This window comes from Propithecus coquereli, unplaced genomic scaffold, assembly GCF_000956105.1.
Source record: "Propithecus coquereli isolate 6110/MARCELLA unplaced genomic scaffold, Pcoq_1.0 Scaffold155, whole genome shotgun sequence".
In the NCBI taxonomy this organism is placed as follows: Eukaryota; Metazoa; Chordata; class Mammalia; order Primates; family Indriidae; genus Propithecus; species Propithecus coquereli.
Window position 1 is genome coordinate 1,689,820 of NW_012139969.1, and position 20,163 is coordinate 1,709,982.

General features: G+C 53.7%; 1 protein-coding gene across 2 annotated transcripts; it reads right to left on the reverse strand.

Moving 5' to 3' along the window:
* Window positions 1–7,436: 7,436 nt before the first annotated feature.
* TBC1D21 (TBC1 domain family, member 21) lies at window positions 7,437–19,390 on the reverse strand. Of its 2 annotated transcripts, XM_012640576.1 has the most exons (11): window positions 19,185–19,390; window positions 14,545–14,652; window positions 14,308–14,411; window positions 12,066–12,160; window positions 11,449–11,559; window positions 11,235–11,335; window positions 10,351–10,447; window positions 9,943–10,043; window positions 8,594–8,710; window positions 7,888–7,971; window positions 7,437–7,519 (listed from the first exon to the last, which is right to left on the reverse strand). In XM_012640576.1, the coding sequence occupies exons 1-11, from the start codon at window positions 19,242–19,244 to the stop codon at window positions 7,487–7,489; spliced, it is 1,011 nt and encodes a 336-aa protein (XP_012496030.1). In that variant the 5' UTR covers window positions 19,245–19,390; the 3' UTR covers window positions 7,437–7,486. The 2 variants fall into 2 exon arrangements, with proteins under 2 accessions (XP_012496030.1, XP_012496031.1); XM_012640577.1 differs by lacking the exon at window positions 14,545–14,652 and having other exon boundaries at window positions 19,185–19,244.
* Between the last annotated feature and the right edge of the window lie 773 nt (window positions 19,391–20,163).

Below are 20,163 nucleotides of genomic sequence, written 5' to 3' on the forward strand. Positions count from 1 at the left end.
AGGCCATGGGATGGGAGCAGCACGAGGCCGTTTCCGAGTTCCACTGAGAAGACATTTGTTAGCATCTCCCCAGCTCTCTATTTCTTGACATCACCACCCCTTGAGCGCGCACACGGGCACACACACAGACACACACACACCGTCAGCTTCATCGAATGCACGTGCACCACAGTCAGCTGCAGGGCATCACTTGGTTTCCACACTCTCCCATTCACAAAGGGGAAACTGCGGCCCAGTGGGGCTACGATTTCCGCAACCACCGGGCACCCCACTGGTCACGGCAGACCTCAGGCACGCCCCCCTCCCTGAGTGGAACTAGTACCAGTCTGCCAAGGAGAGAGAAGTCAGCTGTTGTCTCCAAGCTTTCCTTAGGTCTGCGGTGGGGGCCCTGTGCTTCCGCCCCCATCACAACAGACCTTGGATCGCTCTTCAAGTTCCGCCCCTGCCTCGTTCTGACAGGCTCTCTAACCCCACCCCGCTGAGCTTAAGAGTTTTGAGAACCCATCTTCGCCCACTCCCCTTTTGTATCTTCACCTTCTCTGTCACTTCCCCATCACCCTCACCTACCGTGGGTCACTGCAGTGATTTTCACCACCCACCACTCTCCCACAGCCTCCACTGTCCTTCATTCCAGCCACCGCGGCCTGCCATTCCCTGCGGCACCAGCATTACTGTTCTCCTCCTCACGACGCCCACCCCTCACAGTCCATGGCTGTCCTTTCCATGACGATTGTCGTTAACATTACACCGTCATCTCCACTCTACCCAGTCTCACCTCCACCATCCGACACCACCATCCGCTACCACCAGTACCGCTGTTACATCTGTCCTCCCCGTTCCGGCGGCTCCCGTCCCTTCCAACCCCGTTTTCCCCTGTCATCACCATTATCTCTGTTGTTCCCAGCACCACGTTACTAGGAACGTCACCACCCTCACCTCCAGCTCTGCCATCTCCTTGACTGTGTCCAGCTCTGTCATTTCTACCATCTTCCCCCATTGCCTCCCTCACCTCCACCACCCCTGTCACCACTGCTCTCTCCCCCCAAATTCAGTGCCTAGCACTGCAGCTGGGGCTTGGGCAAGGAGCCCAGGCAGAGAAGGACACCATGCCTGGCTGACAGACGCCCTTGCCTGGATTTCCCAGCACAGAGGCCTGCGAACAATCCCTCCTCATGACCTGAGAGCCAACCCTTCCTCAGGATGCTTCTGAGGAGACAGGGCCACCCTCCCTGTCAGCCACCCCCCACCTAAAGAGATAGCTGCTGTCTGTTAATCCAGGGCTGCCCTTGTTTGCATAATGGCTGCATATATTTGCATCCTATTTGCTCCCAGCCTCTGAATGCTGCACTGTGGGTGTTCGGGCCATTTGCATATCGCTGCAGGGGAGGGTCAGGCCTTTGAGACTTGGTTGTTATTAATTCCTTAAGGAGATTCTTTTCTGTGCTGGCTTAGAAAAGAACTTGGAATGTTTGTTCTAAATGCACCAGCTGAAGGGCTCTAAGGTGGGCGGGCAGGGAGGTCCACTCTAGAGCTGGTGGAAAGAGGGCAGCCAGAGGCTTTGGTGAGGTCAGGGAGGAGCACGGATGGAGGGTGTGCTGCAGAGACAAGCTCTGCTCCTGGATGTGTCCGTTCAGTGTCAGGCCATAGTCCACTTGCTGTGAGGACTTGAGCCAGTCCCTCCCTGCTGGGCCTCGGACTCCCTCTGTGTGGAAGGAAGGGGTTGGGCCAGCTGATCACCGGTCCCCCTTCATTGGGCTCCTGCTCTCAATGCAGGCTTCTTGCCTGACTGCACTTTAGAATCCTGCGAAGAGCTTTGGGAACATCCCAGCCCCTGGCCCCAGCCCCAGTTATTCTGATTTAATTGGTGGGCCCTGCACAGGGTTGTTTTTAAAAAGCCCTCCTGGTGATTTTAATGTGCAGCCTGGACTCAAAGCTAGTCCTTGAGATTCCACCCTCCTGCCGCAGCCTCCCCCACTTCCCGGTTGCTAGTCTCTTTCCTGTTACAGGCTCACCTAGCCACTGGGGCTGGCAGGACGGTTTAGAGCTAGTGCTTTTCTTTGCGGTCTCAGAAATAAGTCCTTTCCCCTCCTGGGCAGTGTGGCTGATGGCTGGCCCTCGGCGCTAACTGGGAATTCCCTCCTCTCCGCCTTGGTCTTGCTCCACCCGGGGGTCTCCCCACTGGGGCTGGTGCAGAGAGGGCTCTGCATGGGCAGGGCTGGGAAGGGAGGCGACTCCTGTGCAGCTCTCCCCCAGCCCCATCTCCCAGAGCCTCACACACTGGGCCATTCCAACCTCCCAGCCTGCTGCTGCCAGCCCGTCCTGGCTCCTCTGGCTCAGCCCTGCAGACTGATTTCCTTGTAGCCCCCGTCCCAGAGCAGGAATGCAGAAGGAATGTCCAGCACAGCCTGAACTTTGTTTCAAAACAAAATGCAGTAAACATGGCTGTATCCGGCCTTCCCCAGCCTTACTGGGGTCATAACAGGAATAGCGAGGGGGAGGGAAGTAGGACAGAGCTTCCTGCGCACACCCCCCATCCAGCCCTGGCGCGTCTCAGCCCACCTGTGGGGCCTCAGCTGCCAAGGGCAGGGTGGCCGGTGAGATGAGGGCCTGCCCTGCAGAGGACCAGACAGGAGACTTGGTGTGGGCCGAGGGGGGACGGCAGACCCTGAGTGGGGCTGTGGGCAGGGAAAGAGGTGGACATGGGAGCTGCCCAGAACCAGTACTGTGGGAGAGCAGTGGAGGGGCCAGGAGTTCTCCCCACAGCGTTCAAATCCTGGCTTTGCCACCCTAGCTGTGGAACCCAGCTTCCTCACCAGCGACGAGACAGCAACGACTGCACTTGTCTTCTGAATTTGAGGATTCTGTGACAGGGCCTGGAACACAGTCATTATGCACTAAGTGAAGCTCTGATCATCGTGAAGGTCGGGGCCACGTGCCCTCGTTCCTGCCCTCCTGGAGCTCCAGCACGCTTCCTGTCCTTGGGGTTGGGTCCTGGGCAGTGCAGGCCCTTCTGTCCAGCTGTGTCCTACCCCCCGCAGGTCAAAGGTCTGATGGCTTCAGGCCAGGACTGAGGGTGGGTGCAGAAGCCCACCTCCTTTCCCCTCTCTGGGCTGGGGGCACAGACCCTGGGGCCCAGAGAGCTTGAAGCTTTATAAATGGTGCCTCTGTACAGCTGTTGGTGGGGAGAGAGCCATTATCAGCTCCAGGGACAAAGAATGGGCTTTCAAAGGAGCCAGAGAAGGGGGAATAAATGGATGAATTCTCCAGGGAAGCAATTTAGAAGAAGAGTGAAAGAAGGAGAGGTGGGGGTGAGAGGATGGAAGGAACACGGCCAACCCAAGCTTTTGTGTCAGGCTCAGGACCGAGGCTTGGAAAGCCTGACTGGGCCTAGGTACTTCCATTTTCTTTCTCTCTATGCTCATAGCCACTGCGACTCACTTAAAGATGTTTACATCTTGCTCACTGGAAGTGTGCTGGGCACTAGTTTTTCAGAATGAATCAATCACTTTTCACCTCCGTCATGACTACCATCACTGTTAGGGTGGAAATCTTAGTAGGTGCTCACAGCATGGGGAGAAAGATTTCTCACACTGAGATTAGGAGATACATATATGTTAAAAAGTTCATTTAATCTTCTTAGAAGGAGAGAGAGTGAGAGAGAGGAAAGACAGGGAGAAAAAGAGAGCAGGGAGACAGCATGGCATCCCAAAGAAAGAGAAGAGGGTGCTGGCCCTGAGGCCAGGTGGCTTGCTGATTTGGGGGGACAAAGAGAAAGGAAAAAAAATAGTGATTGTCGTCAGTTGATAACAGAAGCGGCTGTGGAGTCATTAGCAGCAGGCAGCTGCAAGTGGTCAGGTTGTCTGTCTTTTCTGATTTTTCTGCTCCTGGAGACTTGGTTATCTCTGAAATGTAGTCAGGCTTATCACTGGGGATGTGATCTCACCCCTGAGATATTGTTTGGGGCAGGAAACTGAGGCCTAGAGCTTGCACCCCTGCTCTCCATCCAGGAGCTCTTCAGGAACTCCTTGGGGCTATAAAACAAATTCTGAAAGGTAGTAAGCTGGTGAATGTAAAAAGAAAGATTTACATTTCCTTTCTGTCTGTTGAGCTCTTTTCAGATGTTGTGAAAACATCTGATGTTGTAGGGTGCCTGTCAGCGGGAGGAAGAGAGAGAGCAGAGAGCTCATTTTTCTGTCATTTCGCTGGCAAGACCTACCGTCCTTTCAATCACCACCGACACCATCACCAATATCAGTACAGAATGGGAAGCCCAGAGCTCACGGCTCTCCTCACTCCTCACCTTGGCTCTCACATCCTTCCCTATGGTACCTCCAAGGAGTGCCATTGTAGACACTCAGTAAGTTTTTGTTGGGTGAATGAAAGTCAGCCCTACCGCCACCACTGACATTATCATTGCCACTGCCAGAATCAGTGTCACCTCTGCCACTGCCATCACCATGACCACCGCCAACATCAGTGGCAACCACCACCATCACTGACATCACCATCACCATCACCACCGCCATCACTGACATGACTGCTACTGTCGTCACTGACATCCCCACTACCAGCAACATAACAAACATCAACATCACTATCACCACCATCATCATTGACATTACTACTATTGTGCTCACTGGTATCACTACCTCAGTTATCCACCACTATTGTTACTGACATCATGACGTCCCCACCACCGTCATCAACATAATCATCATCACTGACATCACCACCACCATGGCCACCACCACGGATTTATCTTCTCTCCTAGAACCATGCTCCTTTCCTTCAGAACACTAAAAGAAATTTACAATTATATGTTCTTTAAGGTGATTATCTGATCCCTACTCAACTCTAAGTGTCATGGAAACAGAAATTGTGTGTCTTTTTCCCTCAAACTGTTGAATCTCAGTACCTGGGCAGCAGGCAGCTCACAGTAAGTACTTGCTATGGTTTGAATCTTGGTGTCTCCTCGAAATTCCTATGTTGGAACCCAATACACAACGTGATAATATTAAGAGGTGGGGCCTTTTAGGGAGTGATTAAGTCACGAGGGGGTAAGGATGGGATTAGTGCCCTTATACAAGAGGTTGAAAGCAGCTGTCCTGCCCCACTTCTGCCATGTGAGGACAAGCAACAGGTGCCACCTTGGAAGCAGAAAGCAAACCCTCACCAGACAATGGATCCACTAGCACCTTGAATTCGAACTTCCCAGCCTCCAGAACTGTGAGCAATAAATTTCTGTTGTTTATAAATTACCGTCTATGGCATTTTGTTATAGCAGTCCAAACAGACTAAGATAGTACTCAATAAATGTGTCCTGAAAAAAGCTATTTAAACCAACACAGTCCCTGCCATACAGCAAACTTAGGCCCTACAATTTCAATGCTTCTCATAGCTCTGTCTCTGGAATGGGCCCTACTAGAGAAAAATAACACTGCACTATTTGAGTGGCAAACTAAGTAAGGAGAAGCCCGTACTGGCTTTGGGATATGCACAGCAGTGTACTGGGAAGACCCTACTCCACAGTCCCTGGGCTGGTAGTGCTGCAGATGAACTGAGAGTCCGGCGCGTCTAAGACCTTCATTTCCACCACATCACCACCTGGGGTTTGTCCGAACCTGGATCAATTCAGTGTCAACACTTAATCTGCCTCATCCTTAAGACCTAACAGAGATTTTCAAACATGCTCTCTAGTAGGCCAGAGGGTCCTTGGAGGTACCATAGGGAATGATGTGAGGTTCCAGGAGTGGGGGCTGAGAGGGGCCGCAGGGGGAGGGCTCTGGGATCTTCACCCAAATTTGATCCACTGGGCTCCTGGGAAAGGCTGTGTAATAATGGGGCACCAATGGTTTTTAAAAACAAGTATGGAAACAATTGGCCTTAAGAAGGTGAGTTCTTAAATTTTTTTAGTTTTGAAATAGATATTTGGCATCGTGTGTATGTCCCAACCAAAAATCATAGGCCAACTAATGCCACCAGTCCAAAAGAACCGTTAGAAAATGCACACCTGATGTTTCTATCGACTGTTCTCTTCCCAAGGCCAAGGTTAGCTCAGCAAAATGTCTTTTACTCTGGTTCTCTGGTTCTTTGGCAAAACGCAAACACAGTTTCACTCTTGGAGAACTATATTCCGTGCAGGAATCCTCATTTAAACAAACTGTCTTAGGAACATAAAGCTGAGGAGAAGAGCAGTATTAATATACGAATTTACCATGTGCCTCCTGCCCAGCGAACACTAGCTCTGTAGCCATGTGGAGAAGACGTTGTGTGTGTACGTGGAGGGGACAGGGCCCATTCTTCTGCTTCCGCCCAGCAAGGACCCAGAAGCTAAGAGACTCAGAGCTGGCCGTGGATGGGAGATTGTCACTCGAGGGGGAGGAGACCAGACACTAACTGGGGACGTAGTGCCTTTTGAGTGATGGTCACTGTGACAGGATGGGAGCAGCGGGACGGTGGTTGGCGGAGGAGTGAGAAGGATGGCTATGCCTTACCCCCAGGGACCAGTCCAGAGCAAGACCAAGGGGTCCCTCCTGCCCATTGTCAGCTTTCCCGAAAGCACGCAGCCACCGGGCAGGGCTGGGTGTGTGCGTGTGCGTGCGTGTGCGCGCGTGTGCACCTGTATGCGTTGCTCCGCAGCTCTGCAGGTTCAGCCCCGTCTGGCCCATCTTCACGTCTGCCCTCAGGTCACCCCTCCGAGAGGCCCAGGAGTATGGGGCAGGCTGGCCAGGGGCTTGGGCTGTGGCATAGCCTAGGAGGAGCAGGTGGAACGCCCCTGGCCCAGGGAGACAATGACTGCCTGGGCAAGGGCAAAGACTGCATTTCCTGGAGAGATTGGACAAGGCTGAAAAATACAGCTTAGCTTGAGGACACATTTGCAGGCTGAGAGATGAAGGTGCAATGATGAAGGAGGCTTTGAAACCAGGAGGGGACTGGCCTGCTTGTCAGAGGTTCCTTCCTTCCAGGCTGGGCCCTTCCACAGCCCAGCGAGGAAGCTCTGGAAAAACGACTTAATTGTATGAGTGGCGTGTGGGATACAGGGAGCGCAGGGGTGGGGCACCGCTGGGTCAGGTACTGACTAAGCCTTGTTAGATATGTTCAATTTCGTCTTCCCGGGAGTCTGGAAGGCTCTCAAAGTTGGCCCTTCTCTTAACCGTTTGCTGCCAGATACGGACCTGCCGCAGCCTTGGAAACCTCAGCCGGGGAGGAGCTGCAGGCCCTCTCTCTAGCCTCACTCAGATCCTGTCTCTCTCCAGCCAGCCTCTCTTCTCACGCACAACCCCGTCTCAGCCGCACACGCCCCGCCCCAAGGTCAAGGGAGACACGCTGACCACCACAGGCCATTATCGCAGACGCTGTTTATGCTGCAGCTGTGTTAACTAGTCCCCACGCCAGCGCCCCCGCGGACTTGACGCCGACTTCACGCTGAAGAGCCGCCTTCGTCCTGTCTGCTGAGGGCGTCAGTCCACCGTGGGTGTCGGCGTCCTCAGAGAAAGAAATCCTTTAATGGCCGAGGAACCTGGGAAGAGGAGGGTTCCGCAGGTGTGCGGTGGGCATTCACTGGTCTGTCGCTTTCAGTCTTCAGTTCCGGTGACGTTCTCCTGAGCCCCTGGGTGCCAGGACCCATGCCCGGACCCACTGGGATGGACGCGGGGCACAAGGAATGAGGGTCGTGACCTCTGGAAGCACAGCCTGCTTAGGGAGGTGGGAGCTACTCGTGCAGACAGCGGGAAGACCACACAGCGCGACCTCGGTGGACGGGTGGCAGAGAACGTGGCACATACTGTCTCTGAAGTTGAATGTGCCTGCCAGGGGCTGGGCTTGGAGATCAGGGGAGGCTTCTTGGAAGAGGAGGAGGAGGAGGAGGAGAAACACTGGGCGACTCACCTCCTTCTGGAGGAGCTCAGCATAAACCACGCAGGCAGCGGAGATCAGCTCGTCAGCATCGAGGTCGATGAGCTTGTTGCAGGCCTGTGCCAGAGCGGGAGGGGTATGGCTGGGTGGGGGCTCTTGGGCACGGGCAGCTGCCCGCAGCACCAAGGGAGGGCGGCCGCTCACAGCCATCACTGGGGCCGCCCGATCTCTCCCCAGCCCGCCTGGTGCAGTGCCTGAAATTTTATATTTTGGGGGGCTGGTAAATGTGTCTTTCATATTAGGCTCTGGGGGTTCCGCCCAGTATCTCAGGGGCTTCCAAGGAGGGCTTGGTTTATGATTGGGGTGCCACCTAAGACTGTTTTGGAACAAAGACTTCAGCTGTTTTTTGAAGCCGTTAGAAGCTCTGGGTCTTTTGGCCACAGGAGTGTCCCAGGTCCGTGGCGCTAACTGCGGGCCACAGAGCCCAGCGGCTACGACGCCCTCGAGGCGTCAGTTTCCTCGCAAGCTAACCAGAGGTGGCTGTGGTCGTCACAGCCCCTCCGTGTCAGACTTGTCACGAGGCTGAAGCAAGCGAGCTGCTAAAGCCTCGGCACAGTGCTCGGCACGTGAGCCCCCCTGGCTCCTCCTGTGGCGGGGGCACCGAAGCCCAGCACCCCACAAGCCGGGTCTTCCAGCTGGGCATGGGCTGGGCCGGCGGCTTGCCCGAGGGGGCTCTCACCAGGAGGATGTTGTCCCCGCTCATGCTCTCCCGCAGCACCTGCTCCCGCACCATCTGCAGCATGCTGTAGGCCACCAGCACCTGGAAGTTCCTGCAGGGCTTCCCCGTCAGCAGAACCTGCAGGCCACGGGGCTCAGCCTGGGCCCTGTGGCCGGACTGCAGGTGCCTCGGGACGCTGAGGTACCCACCCACCACATGGCCTGGGTCGGCCATTCTTGGACGTCTCTGCAGACTTGCTCATTCACTCACTCATTCACTCGTTCACTCACTCACTCATTCACTCGTTCACTCACTCATTCACTCACTCATTCACTCGTTCACTCACTCACTCATTCACTCGTTCACTCACTCGTTCACTCGTTCACTCACTCATTTGTTCATTCATTCACTCGTTCACTCACTCATTCACCTATTCATTCATTCACTCATTCACTCACTTGTTCACTCACTCATTCACTTGCTTGTTCACCCACTCATTCACTCACTCATTCACTCATTCACTCACTCGTTCATTCACTCGTTCACTCACTCGTTCACTCACTCAGGCAAGTGCTCACAAGCACCTCTGGGGCCCTAGGCATCATGCTGGCTAGAGATGGAGGATTCAGAGATAAAGCTTCAGGGAATTAACTAGATGGCTGGGAGGGGACAAATGGGGGGCAGGGGGAGAGACTGGGAAACTTAGCATTTGAGTGGAGTTTTGGCAAAGCAAGAGTGGATGGGAATTCAACAGCCCAAGGGTTTGGGGCCTAGGCCTAGAAGTGGCCATGGACTCGGGCAGGGAGACCAGCAGGCCAGGAGGCAGGGGTGAGGCAGGCGAGAGCTGACTTGTGGGGCGCTGAATGCCAGGCTGATGGTTGGGCTGGATCCCGCAGACAGCAGCAGCCACTGGGCAGGGCAGACATGGGTGGTGGGGGTGGTCCTCAGGGGGCTTATCTGCTGATGGCCCAGGAGACTGTGGTCAGAGGACTACAAGTGTCCCTCGGGGGCCCACCTCCTGCGAGAGAGGGCTCCACAGGAGCCAGCAGTCTGGTGGGAGAGGAGGCCACGGAGGGCAGCTGGGGAAGGGAGAGCAGAGAGGCGGCGTGGGCGGGGAGGAGGGGAGCTTCTGTTGGCACAGGCCCCGGGGGCCCTTCCATGCCGGCCGCCCTGCAGAGGGCACAGCCAGTGGGTCCTTTGCGTTACATGAACAGATTGACAAACTGATGCTCCAGCTTCCTCCAGCAAGGTGGGAGCAGGGTCGCTGGCCTAATAAAACGCCAAGCTGCTGAGCTCCAGCCAAGCCAGGAGTAACGGGAGAGGCACGAGAACGTGGGGCTACGCCAGCTGTGCCCAGCTGAGCACCTCACCTCCCAGAGCCGCCAGACGTCGTCGAAGGACTTGAAGGCGCGCTGGAAGCAGAGGCAGAACCAGGGGAAGAGGGACTGCACGGCCCCCGCGCCCTTCCCTTCTGTGGGAAGAGGGGCCGAGGCCACAGTCAGGGGAAAACTCATGATGAAGTGAACGCACGCAGCGCCAACAACAGCGTGCAAAACACTTGGAAATGCAGAAAGCCTGGCTGTCACTCTCCCAACTGCCCCTGGAGACTGTTTGGGATCGATTTTCAACTGTCCAGACTCCTACCCCACCCAGGTGAACCCTCCTTCCTCCTCCGCCATCCAGGTGATCAAATGATGGGGGACCACTGCCATGGTGGGGTCCTGCCCCCTCCCATGCCTGTCCTGGTTGGGGGATGGCAGGAGGTGGGGACCACTCACGTAGGTGCTCAGCGAACACAGGGTCCAGGAAGGTGATGAGGTTGTTGAGCATGTCGAGGTTCTTGCCCACCCCGATGTTGATGACACAGCTGTGCTCCTGCACAAGAGGGTGGCAAGGAGGGAGACAGAGCCCCACCTCGGCCCGAGGACACCGGAAGAGTCAGCCCCACTGACCCCAACTCCAACTCTGGAGGCGCTGGCTCCGGGATGGGCCCGTGTCTCTGTATGAGCCTAGGGGTGTGTGTGTGTGAGAGTGTGTGTGTGCGTGTGTGCACATGCACATCTATGTCCGTGACTGTGTGGAGGGAGGGGTGGGGGAGGGTTCTGGGCAGCCTCTCACAGATCATGAGGAAAGGCTTTCCAAGGGGGAAGTTCCAGAAAGCAACGTCTTCAAACGCTTCAACCTGGACAGGGTGGGGTGTACCTGGGGACCACCAAGTCCCCGGTGTGCCTGGAATGCAGGTTGTGTGGAGGGAGCAGTGAGACACAAGACTTGGAGGAGGCCTCAGATGCCTGGCTGAGGTTCGTGGGCTTTAGTCTGGAGGTCGAGGGGATCAGGGAGGGTTTGCAGGGAGGAGAGCTGTGGCTGGGGAAGGGGGTGCTAGGAGAGGGTGACGTCACTGGGCCAGGCCAGCCATGCTCTTTCACAGTTTGGTGAGAGCTGGACCCAGAGCATCGCTCCATCCCCCTTCTCAGCTCTCATGCCTGCCACCCCTGCCCCCCATGACACACCCACTGGCCGGCACTGCCCTCCCAGGCTCCTCTGTGACCCAGGGAGCTGTTGCAGGGCTGGAGCGGGGCCGGGGCTGACGATGCCTGCCCCACCTCAAGGGCTGTGTGGCGAACGAGGGATCCCTGCGCCTGAGCTCAGGCCCGGGCCTCACCATTTTCTGCAGGAAGAACTGGAAGAGCCAGAAGGTCTCGTGGTCATGCTCCACCATCAGCTGGAAGAGCATCACCATCTCGTGGAAGCCCTGCTGGTACTCTGCGGTGGAGAGGGGCGGGTGAGCGCGCGTGGACCCTGGGCCCAGGCTGGGCCGGGTCCCAGGAGAGGACGGAGCAGTGGAGGCTGCCGGGCTGCCCAGCCCTCCGGCTCACCTGCCTGGGTGTTGCAGACATAGCTCAGCAGCAAGATCTTCTCCAGCCTCTTCTTGTCGATGAGGACATTGCCCAGGGGGTCTTTGTCATAGAGCTTCTGAATGTCGTGTGCTAGGTTGGGGGCGAGGGGCAGGTAGGCAGCACAGCGGAAGGTTGTGGGTGAGGGGGCAGGCCCTGGCACTTCCTGGGGGGTGGGCTACGGAACGCACAGCAGCCCCTCCCCCAGGCTCAACTCCCACCACACCCAGAGCTGTCCGGGTCTCTTCCCATCTCCAAATCTCTGACCAGGCCATACCCTCTGGCAGGAATGTCTACCCGTCCCCCGCCAGCTTCCTCTCTGTCCAATTCAAATCCAACCTAGTTCAAGGCCAAGGGAGGAAGAGAGGTAGACCCAGCAGCAGGAACATCATGCACCCCGGGCAACATGGCTCGGGCATCTGGGACACCCTGGGAGACTGGAGGGGGGACGAACCAAGGCCTAGCTGGCAAAACTCAGGCACAAGTCAAAGCAGCTCCCAGGACCCCGGGACCCAGCCCTCCCTGGAAATGGTTGAGAAGGGGACAGCGATGGCACCAAGCCTCGCCTCTGCCCAGCCTCCCCACGCCACGGTGCTCACTGATATTATTCCGAGTCTCTATGAAGTTCTGGTGCAGGTTTTCCAGAAGGGGTTCAATCTTCTGGTACATCTGGCATAAGGCCTCGTAGTTCTTCCTGTGAGAACAGGATTGAGGCTGAACGGGGTGGCCTGCACCTTTTGACGAGCTGGGGAGAACTCTGAGCAGCAGCGGCTGCTAAGATCACGGCAGATACAGGACAGCAGCCTTGCCCAGCCGCGCCCCTACCTGTTCGCCCTACCCGCTCCCTAAAGTGTCCCTGGAGTGTAGATTGGAAATGGCTTAACTCCCGGGGCTCTGGAGTCCAACCGCTGTACCTGAATCCCGGCTGCTCAACTTAATAACTGGGTGTCTGCAACCGCGGTCAAGCTTGGGGCAGCACTTTCCGTCCCTAAGCTTCAGCTTCCTCTCTGTGCAGCAGGGATAATACTGGCAGCTGTGTTGCGTATGTCCCATCGCTAGAATGCGATTAGCAGGTGTAGCTGGCTGAATGGTGGCCTCCAAAAACATACATCCATGTCCTAACCCCCGGAACCTGCGAATGTGACCTTACGTGGAAAAAGGGTCTTTGCAGATGTGATTAAGTTAAGGATCTCAGGACGGGACCATCCTGGACTCTCCAGGTGGGCCTGAAATCCAATGACAAGTGTCCTTATAAGAGACACAGAGAGAGGAGAGGGTCTTGTGATCACAGAGGCAGAGGTCAGAGTGATGCAGCCACAAGCCAAGGACACCTGACTCTGCCAAAAGACGCAAGGTAAGGAAGGCTTCTCCCCAGAGCCTCCGGAGGGCACCGGTGCTCTGACTTGGGGCTTCTGCCCTCCAGAATGGTGAGAGGACGCATTTCTGTTGGTGAGAGCCACCCCGTTTGTGGGACGTTGTTGCGCAGTCTCAGACGACTGCTACAGGCAGGCTCTGGCCAGGCTGCTCAGGCCTCACAGCCCCTGCGGCCCTGGCTCACTGTCTGGCCGCCGCTGTGAGTGCATCTCTTCCCCACCCTCTCGGGCCGCACCCGGCCCCCTGCTCCCGGTTCCCGGACCCCCCAGTCCAGCGCAGGCGAGCACTTCCGAGGGGAAGATGTTCCACAGGGCAGCGTGTGCGGAGCCCTCACACGGACGGGCAAGGCCTGGAGAGGGCCCAGGACAAAGGGGATCGGGGCAGACCCTGCGCTTGTCTGCCCTTGGCCTGCTAGAGAAGACACGTGCTCCAGTGTCTCCGCTGCTGGACCAAGTGCCCAGGGTCACAGGAGAAGCGCAACTCAAGGGCCTCTGGCTTCGGAAAGGAAGCATTCACGTCAAAATCATAAAAGCTGCTCATTCCTCACCTGTGCAAGGCGCTTACCTATACTTTCTAATTCAGCCCTCACAACCACTCCGTGACACGTATTGTTGCCCTCACTTTGTGAAGGAGGCGACTGAGACTTCAGCGGTGAAGTTCATAGGCAAGTTCACCCAGGGTGTAAATGATAGTGCTGAAATTTGAACCTGGCTTCCAAATCCAAGACAGCCCAAGTTTAAAGCCTGTGTATTATCTATTGAACCAAAGTCCTCCTCCTGGCTCCCTTGGAAGATCTGGGAGGGCTGCTTGGAGGAGGTGTACTGTCTGATCAGGGCCTTGAAGGAAGGGTGGAGTTTTGATAGGCAGATGATAGGGAGGCCTTTGTAGGCAGAGGGGAGTACAAATGTGGTCTGTGCTGGGGCAGGAGTGGGGGTGGGGACTGAGCAAAGGGGGAGTCAGGCAGTCAGTGTGGTTGGAATGTCAGGTGCTGGGACTGGGGGGAGCCAGGACCAGGAAGGCCTTGGAAGAGAGGATGTGCTATTTGAAATGTAACCAGTTACACCACTGGGAGTTTTTAACCTAAGAACACCAGCAGCCCAGACTGGGTTTCATACATGTCCCCCTGGGTACAGCGGGGAGGTGCTGGGCATGGGCAGGGGTGGATGGCTAGACCCAGGAGGCAGCTCAGCCATCGGCTTCAGGGAGGCGATGCGGTGGGGGATGGGGCCCGGGGAAGTGGGTGGGAGAGAGCAGAAGGCACAGGCCCCAGGGAAGGGTGGGATTGGGGGCTGGGGGATAAGAGCAGACGGTAAATGGAGCTACGGCAGAGAGGCCTGGGTCGGGGTTTCTCTCTTGGAATGAGAATCTATATAGGGGAAGAGGACCGAATCTGCAGGCTGGGTGGGCACCAACTGCCCCTTGCAGCGCCACCCACCCTCCCCCGACAGGGGATCTGGAATGTTCTACCTCCTCGTGCTGTCCACGGTGAGCCGCTCATCCTGGGAGCTCTGCCATGAGTAGTAGCCCGTGAGGAACTTCCAGGCTTCCGTCCTCACGAGGGGGTGCAGACCCTGGAGCAGGGTGGAAGGTGGGGGTCACGTCCTCTCGATGCCACCAAAAGGGTTTTTCCCAACGCCGTGCCTGCCCCTGCCTATCCACGCCTCCGGTTCCAGGGCAAGGCCACGGGTAGCTTGGGGACCGTACCCTTTCCAGGATGTTAACACAAATGAAGTCCCGCGACTTGGCCAAGTGGCCGTTCTCGTCAAAGAAGCCATCCCATTCCGTCTTGTCAATGGATGGTTTTCTCTTCACCTGGCAAAGACAACCAGTTCAGCTCTCTTTTAGGAGCTTTTGGGGGTTTTTTTGAGTGTGATTTTTAAATAATGTGCTCTGGACTTTGCAACACGAATCAAAGCTCACCGCCTGCCTCACTTCTGGAAATCTATCCTGAGGAAATTACTGAAAATACATAGAAACATTTCTGTACCTGCAATAATTTTCATTGCACGTTACTGAGCAACGCGAAAAACGCGAGCACTCTAAACGTTCTGCAATCAGGGAATAGCTAAGTAAACTGTGGTTTATATACTCGATGGAACAGAGGGAGGCATATAAATGGATGTTCATAAGAAATGAATAATCTGGAAAATACAAATGTTAACAGAAAAAGCTGGATACACAATTGTATTTCGCCACCCTCTCTAAGCACCGCATGCTGCGGAACCACTTAGCACGCACACTGCCACATCTCCACGCGCTGCCTGTCATGTACGGTAAAATTGACACAACATAAACTCTAATATATATGGTGCATTGACCACTACAGAAATTGTTTGGAAAAAATACAAAAAACAATCCACTAAAAACAACAGTGGGCCGGGCGTGGTGGCTCACACCTGTAATCCTAGCACTTTGGGAGGCCAAGGCGGGCGGATTGTTTGAGCTCAGGATTTCAAGACCAGCCTGAGCAAGAGCGAGACCCCGTCTCTACTATAAATAGAAAGAAATTAATCGGACAACTAAAAATATATAGAAAAAAAAATTAGCCGGGCATGGTGGTGCATGCCTGTAGTCCCAGCTACTCAGGAGGCTGAGGCATGAGGATTGCTTGAGCCCGGAGTTTGAGGTTGCTGTGAGCTAGGCTGACACCATGGCACTCTAGCCTGGGCAAAAGAGTGAGACTCTGTCTCAAAAAAAAAAAACAAAAACAAAAAAAACAACAGTGATTATCTTTGAATGATAAGAGAATTAGTACTTTTTCTTGTACTTCAAGAATTTTCTATAATTATGTATACTGCCTTGATATTGGAAAATATAAAATAAGTACCAATTAAACACATTTATGAGCTCCATTTTACCTTTCTTGGAGATGTAAAACAGTTCATTATAAGAAATGGTTTCCGTTTTATTTTATCTTAATTTTTTTTTTTTTGAAACAGAGTCTCACTCTATGGCCTAGGCTAGAGTGCTGAGGCATTAGCCTAGCTCACAGCAACCTCAAAGTCTTGGGCTCAAGCGATCCTCCTGCCTCAGCCTCCCGAGTAGCTGGGACTACAGGCATGTGCCACCATGTCCAGCTAATTTTTTCTATTTTTAGTAGAGACGGGGTCTCGCTCTTGCTTAGGCTGGTCTTGAACTCCTGAGCTCAAGCGAGCCTCCCACCTTGGCCTCCCAGAGTGCTAGGATTACAGGCGTGTGCCACCTCGCTTGGCTGGTTTCTGTTTTAGATAAGGGGTGTGTGTATGTGTGTGTGTGCGGTGTGTGTGTGCATGTCTATGTGTTGGAGGGAGGTGAGTACACAGCATGCAAAGTAATGCAAAATGTTTACAAAACAACAACTGGAAATTAGGGTTCCTGTTGGAATAGAAGAAGATTCCTCTCTTCCCTCCTACTGGAGAGAAGAGTATCTTGAACTGCGCATTGCAAACATAAAGACGTGCCGGTGGACAGAGCTGACCAGACATGTCTGCTGCACATAGCACCAACTCCCCATTGACTGTACTCTTGAATATGTGCATGAGTGACTCAAAATTAAATGTGCGTGCAAATCACTGAAGGATCTTGCTAAAGTGTGGTTTCTGATTCAGAAGGTTTGGGGGGGGGCCGAAGATGATGCGTCTCTAACAAGCTCCTGGGTGACGGGTGATGCTGCTCCGCTGACCATACGACCAGCGCAGTGTCAGAAGGCACAGCAGCACTGGAAACCAAAAAGCAGAGCCTGCAGGCCCCAAATTGGGGTAATTTCCACTAACTGTGTGTTTGATGGGGATGAATTGAGAAACACATTCTTCAGTAGCTCATACATGCCCTATCTTCTGAGCCAAAATGGGAACACAAGGACCCAAGAAGGCACGAAAAAACCTCAGCACTGGCCTAATCTTGGGAAGCAGAGTCTGCGCTAAGGCCAAGCCCCACCTACGCAGGCACTGTCGCTGTCATCGGAGCTAGGTTTCCGCCACTCTGACTGCTCCGTGTTCTCCCAGCCTACGCTCATTCACTCATTAAAAGGCAAGGATTTTCAGTTTGAATAAAAAATATGTATCTTACACAAGCTGTAAACAAAAGGTATACCTTAAAATACCATGCAATGATTAAAAAAGAAACGATGAACAAAGGTATAAAAAAAGCCAAACAGTGAAAGGCAGACAATACTGAAATTAAAGTAATATGCACAGCACGCCATAGTAAAAGATATGGCATCAACATAATAAGACAGAAATGATTAGAAACATCACAAAAGCATCTGTTGAGTACTCAGAGAATTTGCATTATGAAACCTCTACCTGCAACAATTGGCCATCTGCCTGCTTTGCCATGGTTGAATTTGTTTATAAAAAGTCACCCACCGCCTCTTCCTTCTGGGAAACTCCATTCCTCTGCACCCACCAATTCCCTGTATCTCCCAAACCTAAGCAAACTGCAGACCACCCACAAGTACGTCTAAGGCACTTGCTAGGAAGCCAAGGATCAGAAGGAGCAGCCCATTGACTTGCAGAAGGCCAAGAGGAAAATGTCCACGGGGAAGCCCCCTCCCTCACTTCTCACAGTGCATCCATACCACCTGGCGATGCCAGAAAGCAGAGAGCGTGTATCTGGGGTCCTTCAAAGTGATGGGGATTGTCAACCCAATAGCCTCTCAAATCCACCTTCATCCTCCCATATTCCTCCGTTCTTTGCCCCACCAACCTATTAACACCCTGCCCCACACGCTGGGCACAATGGCTTGGTAATCCAGGAGGGAGAGATGTGTAGCTCATAATGCCTTTCGGCTCTGTGGCAGCAACTTTCCTAGTCTCCTGGGAAGAGTATTGCTAGGTAGGGCACTTTTGGAAATGTCCTCCCACCTTCAGGGTGTGTCTAAGCAGGTTAACGCTTCCGTCAGCGAACCTGGAGAAACTTCGGCCAGGCTTCCCCTGGGGAAGGGGCCAGAAGTGGGAGCCCTAAGTGGCTCTAAGGTTTCCTGCTGCCAGAGGCCTTGGCTTCAGGAATACATCTCCCCGCCCCACCTTCCCTCTGCATCATTGGGTTAGGGATTTCTCTAGCATTTCCAGTAAAATAGGAAAATCAATGGAGGATAAGTAAAACTTTTTAGAGGGTTTTTGATGCCGAGTTTCTCTGAATACCCAGTCACAGAGCCTCCAATGACACCTGGGGAAGGTCACTGACTCTGCCTAACATTCTCAACCTTTTTTCTACTCTAGTCTATCTGAGAACAAGACACACCCTCAAACGTCACGAGGGCTCCCCATATCAGCAATCATTGCCAAGCCAGGCGTGGGGGTGTATCACCAGCATAGCACAGTGATGAAGAAAATGGTTTAAAGCAGTGGTTCTCAAAGTTAGCTATGCATCAGAATCACCTGGAGGGCTGACTTTCAAAAAACACAGATCTCTGGGGCCCATCTTAAGTTTCCGGTTCAGAAGATGTGGGGCCCAGGAGTCTGCATGTCTTACAAGCCCGCATTTGGTGCTAACGCTGCAGGTTTGGGTAGCGCACTTTGAGAATCACTGGTTTAGGTGGACTTCGTGGCCCACCTGCCTGGGTCTAAACGCCCACCAGCTCTGCCACTTACTAGCTGCGTGACAACAGGCAAGTTACTAAATCTCTGTGCCTCAATTTTCTGACTTATAAAATGAAGATAATAGCATCATTCATCTCACAGGGGTGTGAGAATGAACGACTAGATAAAGCATTTAGAAGAGTCGTTGTACATAATAAATGCTATATGACAGTTTATTTTATTATTATCTTTCTCTAAGTTCAGAGAAATGACAAAAGATATCAAGAGCATTTAAATCGAGGCCTGGTGATAATTGCAATAAAGCAGTAACGTTTAAGACTCTGGGGAGAGGTGCCCATTTTGCATTTTTATGTATCGCTCTCTTAATCACTATGATTAATGAGACTTGAGATCGGTTAAGGTCATTATAATTAGTTATTATGATTTTGGAAAAATACCGTGCGGAAAATTTTTATGACTGAGGCCGACTTCTCACAAATAGATGTCTTGTTAACCGAGCTCAGAACCACTTACTAACAAAGCATTACTGCCACCTGGTGGCAGCATACCAAAATTGTTGGCAAAAGCGCCAAAGAAAATTTATCAGCATCTTCAGGGTTGAACTTGCAAACCTAAAACTCAAGGAAGTTAGAATAACACATCTGGGGGACTTGGGTTTCTCAGTCCTGTTGCTGGCACTGGTGGTAAGACTAAGGTACAGCTGCTCCTGCTCCTCCTTCTACGCCAGCTCAGGGTTCCAGCCTTTCCAAGCCAGCAGGGGAAAACGGCCCAAGTGTGAACCGAGGTTGGGGAGGGAAGCACGAGCTGATGACGAACACGCACCAGGATGAAGGAGGCTGACTGTCTAGCAGAGAGGCTGTTTTCCGGAGACAGGGTGGTCATGGCCCCTGCCAGCTGTCTTCAAAGCAGCCTCTGACTCGAACTATCTTGGAGCCCTAGTGATGCTTGATTAGCAGGGCAAGGTGATCTTCCTTTTAGGAGACGAGTTGCATTTCCCTGAGGAACTGGGCCTCTTCTGACCTCCCACAGGAACCAGCTGTGTGTCACAAGGCCTCTGGAACCCTCATCACAATGGCCTTGGAACATGGGAGCACCTACCTTCAGAGCTAAGACACACACAGGAACCGAGGGACTAAACCTAGTAGTCACTCGGGAAAACTGCAGCGCGTGCAGTGGCGGTTGGGTTCAGAGGACATGGGATCGGAGTGGGCTGCACTGGCCAGGGTGGGCTTCCTGGGAGAGGTGGGCCACGGAGCCTTTCTCCCTGTCTCCAGCTCTGCCTCTGGACTCCCTCAGCTGGTTATCCTACCAGATAGTACTCGCACCTGGAGAATACCTAGGACCCAAGCTTCGGATTTCTTGGGTACCACCTGCAAAGAGTCAGAATCAGTATGCCTGGGCTGGGGGCCTGGGGAATGTCCTTTGATAAATCTCCCCGAGTGACTCAGATGCAGTATTTGAATAGTAGCTTTGAGGGTGGAGACCAGTTTTACTCATCTTTATATCCAGGGCATTTAAAATGGTGCCTGAGTAACTGAATGAATGATTAGCTTGAACGGGCGAATAAATGAAGTTCTCTTAAATCTCGTTTCACTTCCCTCTGTGTGTGTATTACAGAGATTGGTGCATGCCCCATCTCCCCCCTTACCCTGAGTTCCTTTAGGCCAGGGCCAATGTCAGATTCTTTTGTGCTCCCTGCCCCATGCCAACCCTGCTGCCGTGGCACTCAGCAGGTGCTCAATATTTGTTGCGTGGATCTAAGGAGTTGGCTCCACTTGGCTCCAGCCTCCCTGTCCTCCAC